At 47.1% G+C, this 15135-nt stretch overlaps 2 protein-coding genes across 2 annotated transcripts; one reads left to right on the top strand and one right to left on the bottom strand.

Moving 5' to 3' along the window:
- Positions 1-3696: 3696 nt before the first annotated feature.
- crybb1l2 (crystallin, beta B1, like 2) lies at positions 3697-8317 on the bottom strand. The gene is made up of 6 exons (XM_010888219.3): positions 8248-8317; positions 7547-7641; positions 6921-7039; positions 6623-6755; positions 5851-5993; positions 3697-4662 (listed from the first exon to the last, which is right to left on the bottom strand). Exons 2-6 carry the CDS (start codon positions 7634-7636, stop codon positions 4491-4493), a joined length of 657 nt encoding a protein of 218 aa, XP_010886521.1. The 5' UTR covers positions 7637-7641; positions 8248-8317; the 3' UTR covers positions 3697-4490.
- A 3651-nt stretch (positions 8318-11968) lies between these two features.
- cryba1l2 (crystallin, beta A1, like 2) lies at positions 11969-15112 on the top strand. Its single transcript, XM_029118406.2, has 6 exons — positions 11969-12130; positions 12728-12804; positions 13183-13301; positions 13666-13807; positions 14205-14347; positions 14511-15112. Exons 2-6 carry the CDS (start codon positions 12730-12732, stop codon positions 14656-14658), a joined length of 627 nt encoding a protein of 208 aa, XP_028974239.1. The 5' UTR covers positions 11969-12130; positions 12728-12729; the 3' UTR covers positions 14659-15112.
- The last annotated feature ends 23 nt before the right edge of the window (positions 15113-15135 follow it).

The raw sequence follows: 15135 nt of genomic DNA, 5'->3' as shown, positions 1-15135 counted from the left end.
GAACAAAAGAAAGAAGGAATCAGTAAATTCATTCCAGTGTCATTTCAAAAAGGGGAACTAACATTGAAAACTCATTTAATTGCATTCATCAAATCGTTAATATCTTACTGTCACATCTCTGTGCATAACATCTAACATCTATGACCCCCATGCACCAATGTCCAATTTTCTGCTGGGCTAAACTCTGCCCTCTAGTGGCCACAGGCCTCACCTACAGCTTCCACTTTTAAGGATGCAACTGAACGATGCAAACTCCGTCCAGCCAATGCGAGCACCGCTTCCATGCTCGTCCATCCTTGCCGAAGTGTGCAGTGTGGAACATGGATGCAGCCAGAGTGACGTCTCTCCCCAGGCCACCGAGGTCATTTACTTTGTGTGTTTTTCTAGTTGTCGGTGAGAGGAAGCTGATCCTTAATCTTAGCCTGAGGGTTGCTGCCCGTTGAATACGTCATCCATCCTGTCATCCAGAGACCTCCCACGGACCAGCCTGCATGCTCTCCCTCCTCTAAGCCAACTCGTACACACACACACACACACACATAGCCAAGCCAACAAGGACCTGTCGGCAGGGTCGCACACACAGGCGTGATCACCCAGAAAATGCATGTTTTCATAGCAAACACACACACATTTAGAGATACAGAATCCATACAAACACAAACACACACACACACACACACAGCTAGTAAAGTCCTGAGGTGGGAGAGAACAAAAGCAGAGAGGGAATTGGCGGTGAAAAGGTGTAAGAACTAGACACACTGAGCACACATGCACATTGATGAACTCCCCCTCACAACACACACACACACACACACCTAGCATAAACAGTAGCACACCAATCTCCTCACAACACCACCTCCAGGGAGTCCTGGGTAAATTAGCCGTCCCACATTCCCTGGCTGTGAAGAGTATTCCAGCTCTCAGTGCTGACTTATCATCTTCATTGTGTATGGGCTAGGGGAGGGGGGGGGGTATGTGTGTGTGTGTGTTTCTAGGGGCTCGGAGGGGCGACAACAGACTGACGTCAACACTCCACCGTCTCCATATTTAGCTTTCTCAGAGACGCGGGCCGGGGAGGACGCTGGAACTAGGTAGGTCTCGTCTGCTGCCACCACCTCAACGTATCCATTACAGGAACGCACGCCAAACAGGTGAGGACAGGTGGATGTGTTAAATGAGGGAGGGAGGGAGGGAGGGAGGGGGGAAAGAGAAAGGAAGGGAGGGAGGAAAACAAGACAGTTGGGATTCCTAGAGCTTCTTCCGTGAGTCATTGTGACATTCGGAGTGTTGTAGGTACAATTAATCACAGTAAAGTCCAGAAAAATAAATAAGCCCCGTAAGCGCCGCGTTATGAAACAAGCTAGCCTACACCCTCCTGTTTCCTCTGTGTTTTGCGTCTAGTGGCAAAAGACGTACCAAGACCGTCATACATTACACATTCGACTGTCTCAGCTGTTATCCAACAATTCCAGAGGTCACATACAGCTAACAGTGAGTGCAGGTACTCAGCTCTCAACCTCAGTGATCTGATCCGCCAGCAGCTGTTTGAGCTGTGGAGTCGCAGTCACTCAGAAATACGAACACCAGCCAAAATGACTGGGCCGGCTTCATGGGGTGAATCGAAAAGGTCTGAAAGCACACGCCAGCACCAGAGAACAGGATTAAGATGGTATGGCGATATCACTGTACCAACCTTCGCTTGCATGAAAATGACATTATCGCGCTGTTTCTGGGACACAATTAGCAGAAATCAGAGGTGAGACAGATGCCCCTTTTTTGCTTTTATCAGGGGTTCAATGGCTTCCATTTTGTTTGCGAGTGAGTGTTTGTGTCACACGGGAAAATACGCAGTGCAACAAATAACTGTCAGTGTTCTTTATTAATCTGTCTAGTTTAATATCTTAAATAAAGTATGACATTTTATCTGGCAGGAGTTGTTCTTTATCCATTTCACTCCCACAGTCCACCAACTCAGCTTGTAATTCAGCAGCCTAATATGGTAGTGCAATGACAATTAATAATATGCAATGTCCAATAATAAAAACACAACTTTGGAATAGTAGTACAGTAAGAATAGTGGTGACACTGCTAAAGAAATAATTGATCAAAAACAATATTACATTACTCTTTCTTCCAAAACATCAATAAACGTTGCATTTCACACTTACTCCATTTGCACATGGTCCTCCAAAAACCATGTGTTCATTCGTTGTTCTCACTCACTATTTGCTAATGAGTAAAACACATTTCCACATTACTACTGGATAAACCAAACATTTATATAAAATGCACTGAAATCCAAAACAACACGGACAGATATTTCACAATCAAACAACGTTTCCACCGGCTGTAGGCGAACACGTTAAATATATGTGCATACAGAACTTCTGTAACAAAGTCGTAGCTCCCTCCATCAGCCACACTCTACAAAAACGACAACATCTAAATATGAATTATCCCAACAGATTAATATCAGCAAATTAGGGCACTTCCTAAAATATTTATCACCTTTCACTGCTGAGAGGCATCTACCCATTCTTCACCTGATTTCGTAATGTGCAGACGTCACTAGCTCTCTCACTTCCCTTATGTGACAGCGACATCATCTTAGTGCCTACGTTTGATACATTAGCACTCCACACGCCTTCCAAACAACACCTGATTACAATACTTAGAAAGAAGACCTGTAACTGTGCTACACAGACTTCCGTAGAACAGACCCAGAGCCCCGATTTGCCTCGCCCGCAACCTCCGGTTTAATCCCTTAGACGCTGCTCAAAATGTTGAATAATTAAGATTTTATTTTTTTGAGAGTTGAGAACTGAGGCGTTGCTATGCTAGGATCACAACACATTCAGGGCTCAGCCACAGCATTCTAACACCCAAGAAGTGTCTTATGTCCTACCACCCCATCTTCAGATATAGCTACACACATATGTTTCTTCCATGTGGTCCAAGGAAACGGACATTTGCTCATTGACCAATAATATTTTGCTGACAGTGTCGAGTTTTGGCCCGGTAGAGACATGCTTTCAACAAAGATGTACTTGTGATGGTTCAGTTTGTAATTTTGACCCGGTCCTGGAGCAATCAGAATTATTCCTCTGCCTTGCTGTTTATCATGCTCCATTTTTAAAGACATTGCCTGTGTTTAATATAAAATATTACATAAATATGTTGCTACATAACCAACTAAATACTGTATAGTTTTGCCTGTGTGGCGGTTTCAGATCAATTATCATTTTGCTCATCTTCATACTGATTATGTATAGAACCATGAATAGTTTATATGGTTTACGAGTGTTTATACATCTTATCTTTTAAAAATGTAGTGTTTTAATCTTTGTAACTTTTAATGATAATATTTATGTATACATACTTTGAGGTTCTTTTTAAGGAGACAGAATACATTTTTAAGAAGATTTCTGATTATATGTATAACCTTTGCCTGTGTAGTGTTGTCAAGACATATAAGCAACTTTTTTTTATAGCTGAGAACGTGTTCAATCAAGCAACCTTTTGGTAGGACAGATGTCTTAGCAGAAAGCTGACCTGTCAGTTCATGAGTGGACATTTAGGTGGTAGTAAATCTGGTATCCCACCAAGCAAGCATTCTGGAAAACCTGGAAGCGTAAATCTCGCAACCGTACTCGACACAAAAATGTGTCTGAATGAAGGATCAGAGGAAATATCAGGTCAGGTTTGAAGTCTCTTTATTTGGGTTTGTAATGAAGACAGCACGGGGCTGGAGTACAAGCGTTCACAGTGACAGAGGTGAAAGCAATTCCTTGGAATCCTAGATCCCTAGATCCCACCCCCTCCTCTGGCCCATGACAACAGACCCCGCCCCCTCACTCCCATTGATCAGAGTCAAAGGACAGGCACTAGCCGTAGCATTTCGGGCTGAATTTAGGTTTGAAGAAAAACAAGATGGTGGGATGAAAAATAAAATTATGCGAGGGGGAAAAAGAGAGAGAGAGAGGTTAAGGGAGGGTGAATGGGGCTGGAAAATAACAGAGACGGAGAGAGAGAGAAAAAAAAAAGAGAGAGAATATCTAGCTGTGTACCAAGCGACTGGACAAGTCTCATCTCTGATAAGTGAGTTGTGGTGGTTGTCTAATTATATCAACAGTCTCAGGGTAGTCTTGTCATTTCAAGGTGTTTGCCTGCCTGTCCAATCAGAGCGGCATTACAAGGCTGGTCTTTTTGCATAAGTCAAAAACTAGAGGGCGCCATCTCAGGAGAAGAAAAAAACAACAACTACCTCCTTCTGTCCGTCTCTCTCTCCCTCGCTCTAAAAATAAAAATCTAACCGCGTAAAGGATCGTCAGGGGATGAGGATTCAGGTGGAGAGATACAGGGAACGTTTCCTCCTCCTATCTCGGGAGCTTCCTTTCCCTTTTAGCCTTCCCTCCTCCTGCTCCTCCTCTACTGTGCCCCTCCTCCGCCTCTCCCCCTTCGCTCCCTCTCTTTCTCGCCCTCTGGGACCCTCACTTGCTGGAGATGGTGTAGCAGCCGTGCTGGTGCCACTGCATGTCGCGGATGCGCCTCACGGACTGGAACTGGGGGCAGCGGGCGCCGTACTCGTTGAAGTGCCTGTAGTCGCCCTTCTCCAGCAGATACTGGGAGCCGCGGTACCCCGGGAACTGGTAGCCCACCCAGCTGGAAGGGAAAGGGATTAGCGAAGGGATGAGTGGCGGGGCGGAGGATGAGAGGCGGAGGGGGACGGGCGGGAGGGAGGGAGGGTCAGCAGATGAGGGGATAGGAGAGAGGGGTGGGCGGGCAGGGAGAGAATGAAGGAGGGAGAATTGATAGTTTGAGACACGGGAACATCTGTCCACCAGCGGTAAGCAGGCTACCGCTGCCACCGACACATCTGTACACAAGCGGTAACCAGGCTACCGCCGCGACCGACACATTTGTTCACCAGCGGGAACCCGGGCTACCGCCGCGACCGACACATTTGTTCACCAGCAGGAACCCGGGCTACCGCCGCGACCGACACATTTGTCCACCAGCGGGAACCCGGGCTACCGCCGCGACCGACACATCTGTGAAGGAACAGGGCTTATCTCCTGTCGCACTGTGGACGGACACTGGGGAGATGATGCCGACAAACACACACACACACGCGCGTTCACAGACACACACGTGTGCACACAGACACACACACAGACACCAACGTACAGACCGCCTAAAAAAAACCGTCTGTCCTGATTGTAAAGTAGCTGTTGGAAAAACTAAAATACATAAAAGCCTTTCTGACACCTTTCCTGCTGTGTTTCAGAGAGTGATGTCATGAATCGTAGATTCTGAGAGGCGCGTGCTAAATGACACCCTGATCCATACTCGGTGCACTCCTTTTGACCATGTCTCTGTTGGGAAGCAGTGCACCACGTAGGGGCTATGGAGCCATTTGAGACAGCAACTAGATTCTATCTATGGATGGCACGGGAAGCCAGAAGAAAACATCATTTTCTCAGGGTAACCCCTCTGACAATATGAAATGAATGAAAACTATTGTGGATGCTGGCGTCACTCACAGCTATATTTGGAACGGTCTTATGAACAGACTGCCGACGCACATGCAGAGACCACAAAATATGACCCATGATGCCGTGCAGCACTTCAATGGGTGTGTGCTAAAATTAAAACTAGCAAACTAATGTCTAGTTGTACTGTAGGGAGACAATTACTTCTTCATCAGTGTTCAATTGGTCTGCCTCATCCTATTGGCCTCGTGCATGTCTGTCTGCAGTGTAGGGCGGGCGGTCCTGGTCCCGATATAGGCCAATGGTATGCATTTCTGTGGTGAGGGTGGGGCCTGTTGCCGCGGCGAGGACCACTTACGTTCCACAGCTGACCATGATGCTGCCGACCCTATCGGTAAATCCGTAGGAGAACAGAGAAGGAACGTCGTCATCCATAATCTCCATCTTGCGACCCTTGAACTCTCCGACCTCGTACAGGCAGATCTTGTGCTTCTCGGGGTCCTCGGAGAGCAAGGAGCAGTGGTTGGCAGGAGAGAGAAACAGAATGATCACTTAGATGAGCTGATGATTAAATGGATGGATGGCAAATACATGCTGATAGATCAGTGTACGCAGGTTGGCCAAGAGATGTAGTGATGCAAAGTGGAAAGACAAACCAATGAGTGATAATAGACAGACAGACAGACAGGTAAACAGAGGACTGAAGATGGAACTATGGACAGGTTAACATAGGACCGATGATGGGTAGACAGACAGACATGTAGAGATACGAGTGTTGACAGACAGACAGACAGACAGACAGACAGACAGGTAAACAGAGGAGTGTTGACAGGTAGACAGACAGGTAAACAGAGGACTGAAGATGGAACTATGGACAGGTTAACATAGGGCCGATGATGGGTAGACAGACAGACATGTAGAGATACGAGTGTTGACAGACAGACAGACAGGTAAACAGAGGAGTGTTGACATATAGACAGACAGGTAAACAGAGGAGTGTTGACAGATAGACAGACAGGTAAACAGAGGAGTGTTGACAGACAGACAGACAGGTGAACAGAGGAGTGTTGTCAGGTAGACAGACAGGTGAACCGAAGTGTGCAGACAGACAGACAGACTGTGAGTGTTACCATGCGCACGGGCCTGAAGGACAGCAGGTAGTCGTTCTTCTGACAGTTGCTCCAGGAGTCCCAGCGGGGGTACTCTCCCTTCTCCAGGATGAACATCTCACCGCAGAAGTTCATCTGCTCGTATCCCACGAAACTGAGAGGGCGGGGAAGGAAATGCTTTTCTTGAGAACGGAGGCCGAAGCGCTGGTTGTCGGCTATTAGTTTGATCTGGTGATCCGGTTCAGATCGGTAGGTTCAGGTGTGACTACTGAGGCGTGTGTGGGTGACAGGTGCGTTGTGTGTGTGTGTGTGTACTCACGGGCCACAGTCAACACGCAGAGAGCGAACCCGGTCCATGCCCATGTCACACACGTTCATGCACTCGTTGGTGATCTCAACGCAACGACCCTGGAAGTTCTCCTGGTCGAAGACACACATCTGAGAGAGGGGGAGAGAGGAGGAGAGAGGAGGAGAGAGGAGGAGAGAGGAGGAGAGAGGAGAAGAAGCCACGGGGGGGGGGGGGGGGGTTAGAGAGCAGGAGATAAGGGGAAAGAGCAGTGGGAAGAGATTTGGAAATAGAGGGGTCGGGAAGAGAGAACAAATTACTTTCATTCTCGTTTTTCTCTCAGAGGCAGAAACTGAGGCAACACATCCCCTCCAACGTGCGCCGTCCCCTCTCCTGGAGTACACTAGGAATCTGGTCAGGAGTCCTTTACTGAGGGGATAGGGTGCCATTTGGGACTCTCATGGAACGCCTCCACGCGCGACGAGCCATGGCAACGGTGTCCCGAGGCAAGCGGAGGTACTGCGTGGTAAGACTGTCATCACAAGTAATATATGCAGAAGTGGCCTGTGGTTCCCGTTCGCTCACACTGGGTGTGTGTTTAGCTGTGTTTGTTGGCGTGTACGCGTGCATGTAGGCGGGTGCGCGCGCTTGTGTGCTACCTTGTAGGCGTTCATGCCCATCTCGGATCTTTTTCCTTGGGTGACCTTGCCGTCGGTCTGAGAAGCGGACTTGGACCTATCTCCAGACATGATGACTGGTACGGGAACAGGAGGCACCAGAAGTGAAGCAAGGCAAAAAAGAGTTGACGTTAGAAGTGTGCTCACAGGGTTGAACTAACTGGCCGCTAGGCTTGATGCTGGTCACATTGATGGTGTTATCTCTGGTCAACCTTGATATTCGGGACTCAAGTCTGAAAGTTGTACCAATCAAGCATGAAAGCTGTTCCCCAAAAAAACTTACACTATTTGGCAAAGTTGGTGAGTGTTGGTTACCAAAATGTGGAAAGTGTACACGTTAAACAGAAAATAGCAAACGCGCCAGAAAATATCAACCGCCATCTTGGATGAGGTTAGTACCAGACATGCTCACTAACACGCATGATATTCTGACGGGTATGAAAATAAATTTTTGCCAAGTTGTTAAACACAATTGCTTATAAGTATATTCAGCTAAACAGATTCCAAGCACTGGAAAACTGGCATCCATTCCCAAATCTCTCTGTAATGTACAATCTTCATTTGTCATGAGAGTTCTTTAGTTTACAGGGATTTTACTTGTATCTCTAACTCTGCTGCGTATTCTTCCATCTCTCTCCTGCCACCATTTTACCCCGATGGATGTCTCCTCGTGTGCCTCTTACCTCTGCTCAGTGCGTGCGTTAGGGAGTGGACTCAGGCGATCAGTGTGTAAATTCAGAGGGCCCCCCTGAGCTTTTATATGCTGGCGCCCAGAGATGGGGGATTAGGTAGACAGAGAGAAACCCGCTGAGCTCACAGCCACGGAAGAATAGAAATCCCCCCATCATCAAAGAGAGAGAGAGAGAGAGAGGGAGAGGGAGGGAGAGAGAGAGGAGGCAGTAGAGAGAGAGAGAGAGGGAGAGGTGAATACTAAATGAGTGGAGATTAATGCGTTGTGGTTGGTGTTGGCCACGATGCACAGGTGTGACTGTCAAGAGGTTTATTTTATTCACTGGCTTGGGACTTTTCATGGGTGTTTAACACCAGTTATTTTAATAACACCATTCTATGGGTTTATTCTTTTAAGCTTGTTATTCAGCTCTGGTGTCACCGTTTCGGTTCGACATTCTCAGTGAAAACCCAGGTAGTTCGAGGAACGTGGTAGATTTCTAATATACAACCTTTGTAAACCTGCTTTGGGGTTTAAATTATCCAACCTGATTTCAACAATTGTAGGTATAAATGCATAGAAAACAAATGTATCAAATGGGCTTCAACATCCAAGTGGATGATAGGCCTATTACATTTTCGTGCACGAAATCCGATCAGGAAACTCTGGGGGGAAAAAAGGGGTTCTGGGGATTCGCCAAGAATCTATCCCAGATCAGCTCTCCCCTGAGAAGCTTTATGGATGTAGCTCCTAACCTGGAACTGTGCTTGGAGGTAAAATCTACCTAGAGAGAGACTGACTGAGAGAGTAGAAATCAATTATAGATCTTTTTAATGTATTAAGTTTGAAATACTTAATATTTACTTAGTATTTAGTATTTACTTAGTACTTAGTATTAAGTGTCTGATAGGGCATGGTCTATCAGACACGTGTTGTTATATTTATATATATATATATATATATTTATATATATATATCTATCTATATATTTAGTGTGTCAAAAGTATTATGACAAATGATGTTAAATATAGTATCTGGAAATGATGATGCAAAGCAAAGCAGTCATGTTTAGTACTTGGTCACATATTTTATGAATGCGAAGTCATTCACTTATTTGACATCACAATACTTCGGGTCTTTCCCTGTTGTTGCTCTGCCTGGGCAGTATTGCAGCTGTCTTCCCTTCTCATTGTTTCAGATCAAAGTTGCCTTAAATCATCTCTTTAGCGTGTGGAAGGTTTGCTCAGTTGTATTGGGAAATTGGGTGACAGACTTGGTGTGGGATTGACCTAGCTAGTCGAGAACATTCCACTATTTGGCAATGAAAAACTCTTTGGTATCTGTGACAGTGTGTTTAAGAGCCTTTGTTCTCCTGCATGTTGAAGTGTTTTCTAGTGAGTTTAGAGGCATTTGGTGGTATATGGCTACTGCTTCCTCCTAGAGACTCTTCCTGATCTGTCTTCATTATGTTGACTGTTCTTTGATTATCCACCGTGTAGGTCTTCCTTTGTCTAGCCAGTCATTCATGATACCTGGGCTGGGTTTTCCTTCTTCTTAATGTACAAAACACTTGATTGAGGCGTGCATAATGTTTTGGCTGTCTCTGGTTGTTTTATTCACATTTATCTGCCTTACATTGGCCAGCTTTCGCTTTTAATGACACTTATTTGGTCCTCATGTTGCTTTATATAACCCCAGCTTGGACAATAACTTAGGTTATATTTAACCTTATAACCTTTTACCTTATATGTAACCATGACTCCAGGGCCTAATTGCTTAAATATTAATACCAGTAAACGTACAGCTGATCAATATCAATACAAAACATTTTAATGATACAGTCTTATTTACCTGTGATACCACTTCTACTGACTCATTATCAAGTGCCAAGCTTCACATTTGACAGTGTTGATTTATACCAGGCTGCACTGAACACCTTCCCTACTCCATTGTGTGTACATACTGATCCAGGGGCAGGTGTTATGTTCCCCAACTAACGGTACAGGTCAGGATATGATGTGGGTAAACAGACCTCAGATCTGCACATCCCATCTAGCACTCTATTCCCTACATAGTCCACTACTTTTAACCATGGCCCATGGCGAATAGGGTGCCTTTTGGAATGCACTACATTTCCACCTCATGCCAGAGGTTCCAAGTGTGTACGGTGGCCATTTTGGATCTGTGCGGTCATCACTTTTGAACAGTGGCACGGCTGTATGGGACAATTCATTGGGGTCGTTGAGCAGGGGTCGGAGCTCGGTGTTGAATTACATAGCACATAACCCTTCGGACATTATCATACAGATCAGCTGTGCATTTCTGTCGGCAAAATGGCTGTGACAGGTTTTTGCATCTGTCTAATAGAAGTGAAACACAATGACAACTCAACGCTCGAGTGGAAATGATCAAAGGAATTTAGACTTGTCGTAATTCTGTGCCCACCCCTGAAGAGAACCCAGAGAAAAGAGAGAACCCAGAGAAAAGAGAGAACCCAGAGAGAACAGAGAGAACAGAGAGGTCCACACGTATCACAGATGCTGTGATAAGTGAATGCATCAGTCTCAGTAAGGTCATGTGAAATTCCAAGTCTAATGCATGCTGTCCCAAACATGCAACCTGACTCTTCACTGGAGAATATGTTTTCCCATACATTATACCATATATGGAGTGTGTGTGTGTTCACAGTAGACTGAAAATCCCTGTAAGGATAGTAAAACATGGCCGACTGGAACTTTGTTCAGTCTCCCATTTCCGTTATAGGTTTCAGGCTTGGGGTTAAAGTACAGCTAGGGGTTAGTGCTGGAATTAGGGTTAACGATTGGGGATTAGTGGTTATGAGTTATATGGTTAGGGAAAATCGGATATTGAATGGGAATAACTTGTCGAACTGTGTAGAAAAGTATAGAGATTCCTCAAATGTGTGTGTGCGTGTGTGTCTGTGTTGGCGACCCGCCTGCTGTCATAACCTCCTCAAATGCTCTGGGTCAGAGGTCAAGGGTTTATTGAGGTGATCAAAATGGGGGGGGGGGGGGGCTAGCGAGGTTACCATGACAACGGTTTGAAGTGTGGTAGGTGTGGAGAATGGCACATCATTTTCTTTATATTAGGTCTAATATCTTTAATACATACGACTACCATCGCTGCATTACATTTTTATTGTAGTACACTGATAATAAAAAGTTTTGTCTCCAGGCTATATACAATTATACTGATTTGAAAAGTTTGATTAAAGGAGCAACGCTGCCATATTACAAAGCCATTACATTAAACCGAAGTCACACTCACGCAGGTGTAGTTTCCATAAGTAACTCATTTTGTACGACTTCTAATGCCCCCAGTTGCCGGCCACAGCTCAGGAGAGGCAAATCCATGTCATTCACGACCTATAGCCTGGCCATTGTTGCGCTATACGATAGCACTGCTGACCTGCACGATTATAACCGCCCAGCACCGGGCCCCCCATTCACACCGAACGCGCCCGCGCACGGCACTGTCCCTGCACCGCCGTGTATTCAACCGGCTTAGAACTCCAACGGGGTCGCTGCTAAAGCATCTGCTGAGTCGGCGCACAATCGAGCTCATAGGAAACAAAAAAAGGGGGCGCACGGGGAGAAAAAGAGGTTGGGAACCCGTGTCAATCACACGGCCGCGCGCACCCATTTGACTCATTTACGCGTGGACACACGTAGGGGTTCCCATACAGGAGCACGCGAGCGCACGTGCTAACTCTACCCACAACTCACTTACACAGAGGTGATGAAACGCGCACACGCACGCACAGTGTTGCAGGTGGACGCTGGTATAAAACGGACGCGCCAGATTCTCACAAAACTGTGTAAAGGGATTGTCGTGTGTCACTACCTAATATCGCAAGGAGAGAGGAGACTAACTAGGTAAGCTCCCGTTCCGGATGGGACCGAATGGACCAAAGGACTTGAAATTCACCGGATTTACCAACTTTTTAAAATGTATTTGTGTATGTGTGTGTGTGTGTGTTTTGTGTTTGCACAACGAAAGTCCGTAATTGGAGATACTGTTTGAAAATAATTTGTTAGCCTCTTTTGGCCTTACAACTACTTGTTGACATTTATTTGTGAGATAGGCTACGTGGTAAGTGCTGGGATGGAATAGCTCATAGTACATCTATAACGGTTTTTGTTAATTTAAACGACATTTTACACATTTTATATGATCCTATTTCCTAAATGATAAGATAACACTATACTTTGTAGGAGATTTAGATGCTGGCGGTAGCCTACTCTAGTTGGTTGAGGCAGTCTATAGTAGCATATCGTTAGAATAAACTGGCATATGTTGAAATGTTGTTAATGTGAATTGGTGTGAAAATAGTTAGATATTTTTTTTATAAATATAGTCAGAATAATAGCATTTTAATCTTTCCTAAACGATTTAAACTCGCTCACTCCATCTCTCTTTCAATCATCTCTATTTCTCTTGATGTCCCTCTTTATCTATTTCTCTTTCTACAGACATGAATAGAGCTACTAAAACTCACATGACCTCCCCCATGTTTTTCCCTGGCATGGGTATGGCCCCTTTTTGGAAGGTGATCACACACCAACAACACAAACACACACACAGGTTTTTTTTCTATCTTTTTGGGGGCCAGAAATGCATGTTCACCCTCCCCTAACCTTAACCTAACCTCTAAGATTAAACTTCTTTAGCTTTAACACCCAACTCTTACCAGCAATGCCCCAAACCCAAAAGTAACCCCGATTTTAACACCAGTTGTACGTTTTACCGCAAACCTAACCTTTACACAGAAATACGGACGTGTGTTTGATGTGTGAACTGACACAATACAGATGGTTATATGGAAATACACACGAGCACAAAACACACCCACCTCACACAATTTCTACCACACTGAAACACACACACACACACACACACTCACTAATCTCAACCCATCTTTCTATAGGTGACTGTGTTTGAGCAGGAGCACTTCCAGGGCAAATGTCAGGAGTTCACCTCCGAGTGCTGCAACATCCAGGACTGTGGCCTGGACAACATCCGCTCCATCAGAGTGGAGAGCGGAGCGTGAGTCTCACAGCCCTGTATGTCTGCGTGGGTGTTTGTGTTGTAGGGCATGTAGGTGTGTGTATGTGTGTGTGTGCGCGCGTGCAGGGCCGGTTCTTGACATAACCGACTTAAGTGCTTGTTCAGGGCCCTGGACCGCTAGGGGGCCCTACACATAGAGGAGAGGGCCTCAAATAAAATGTTGCTCAGGGCCCCCAAAAGGCTAGAGCTGGCACTGTGTGTGTGCGTGTGTGTTTGCGTGCGCGAGTGTTGAAGGACTTTTGTTTCCTCGCTCGCTGACCAACACCTGTCCTCCCTCTCATCCACCCCCCCCCCCCCCCCGCCCGGCCCTACTGTACGTCCCCTCGAACCCCCACCTCTCCAGCTGGGTGGGTTTTGAGCACCACGACTTCCAGGGGCAGCAGTTCATCCTGGAGAGGGGAGAGTACCCCCACTGGGACGCCTTCAGCGGCTCCCTGTCCTACCACGTGGAGCGCCTCATGTCCCTGCGCCCTGTCTACTGCGCAGTGAGTGGCGTGTCTGCCTGCCTGTGGATGGGGAGCGTATCGGAGAGTGTGCGTGTGTGTGTGTGTGCTGAACGTGCTGGCGTGAGGGTCAGAGATGCATACGGGGGACAGGGGAGGGAGAGAATGCAAGGCGGGAAGAAAGGAGAGGGAGAAAGGTGAAGTGAGAGAGAAAAGGAGAGAGAGAGGAGAAAGAGAGTTCAAGATAGACTAACTGATCAAGAGTAACCTGTGTCTGACTGAGTCAGTGTGCGATTGAGAGGGAAACAGTCAGGGATATATGATGTGAGGGAAACCAGTATGTGGATTTAAACTCACTCTCTCCCCTCACTCTCTCCCCTCTCTCCTCCTCACCTCTCTCCTCCCCTTCTCCCTCCTCCTCCCTCCCCTCCTCCGCCAGTCCCACCAGAACAGCCGTATGCAGATCTTCGAGAGGGAGAGCTTCATGGGCCGCAGCGCCGAGCTGTGTGACGACTACCCGTCCCTGAAGGCCATGGGATGGTTCGTGCCCGAAGTCGGATCCATGCACGTGCAGGGTGGCGCGTAAGTCTGCGCACGGCCGCTCGTTGCCGCCGTCTGCGACATGTCACAGTTCGCCGCTATATGATGCTGAGCACCGAGTCACGCCCCTCTCTCTCTCTCTCCCCCCCCCCCCCCTTTCACCCACACTCCTTCCCTCCCGTCTGTCCGAATTCGGCCTCTGCAGCTTCGTGTGCTACCAGTTCCCCGGCTACAGGGGCCAGCAGTACATCATGGAGTCTGAGAGGCACAGCGGAGACTACCAGCACTGGAGGACCTGGGGATCCCACTGCCAGACCCCCCAGATCCAGTCCATCCGCCGTATCCAGCACTGAGAGGGCCGTGAGCGGACCGGACCCCCTACCCAAGCCCCGGGCTTCGGTCCAGGCCCGGGTCCACAAGCCACCCCCTTTCCCCCGGTCAGTCAGAACCGTCACGCCGTTTCCGGTCATCATCAGTCCCGTCACACATCCACACCTCAACCGTCGCTTGCTCCCTCTGACACTCCGGTTGGTTAATGCCGCGGTGTATAGCCGGGGGTTACGGCGGGGGGAGGACAGTCCCGTGTCGGTATGTCAGTGCCGTAAGGTCGCCAGCAGGGGGAGACGAGTCATCGCCGTAACACGTGATACAGGACCGTTACAGTGTGATAACTCTGTAATGGTCCCATCAGATTTTAGCAGCGTCACAGATTGTTCATAGGGGACTTTGGTTCACAAGCACCAGTAACATACTCCAGTGGTGAGGAAGGAGATCCTTGCTGACTAATAAACCCACACTCGCCTTAAACCTGTGTCACCTGTCTTTCTTGC

The sequence above is a fragment of the Esox lucius genome, chromosome 25, assembly GCF_011004845.1.
Source record: "Esox lucius isolate fEsoLuc1 chromosome 25, fEsoLuc1.pri, whole genome shotgun sequence".
NCBI lineage: Eukaryota > Metazoa > Chordata > Actinopteri > Esociformes > Esocidae > Esox > Esox lucius.
This window is presented reverse-complemented; position numbering and strand designations above follow the sequence as displayed.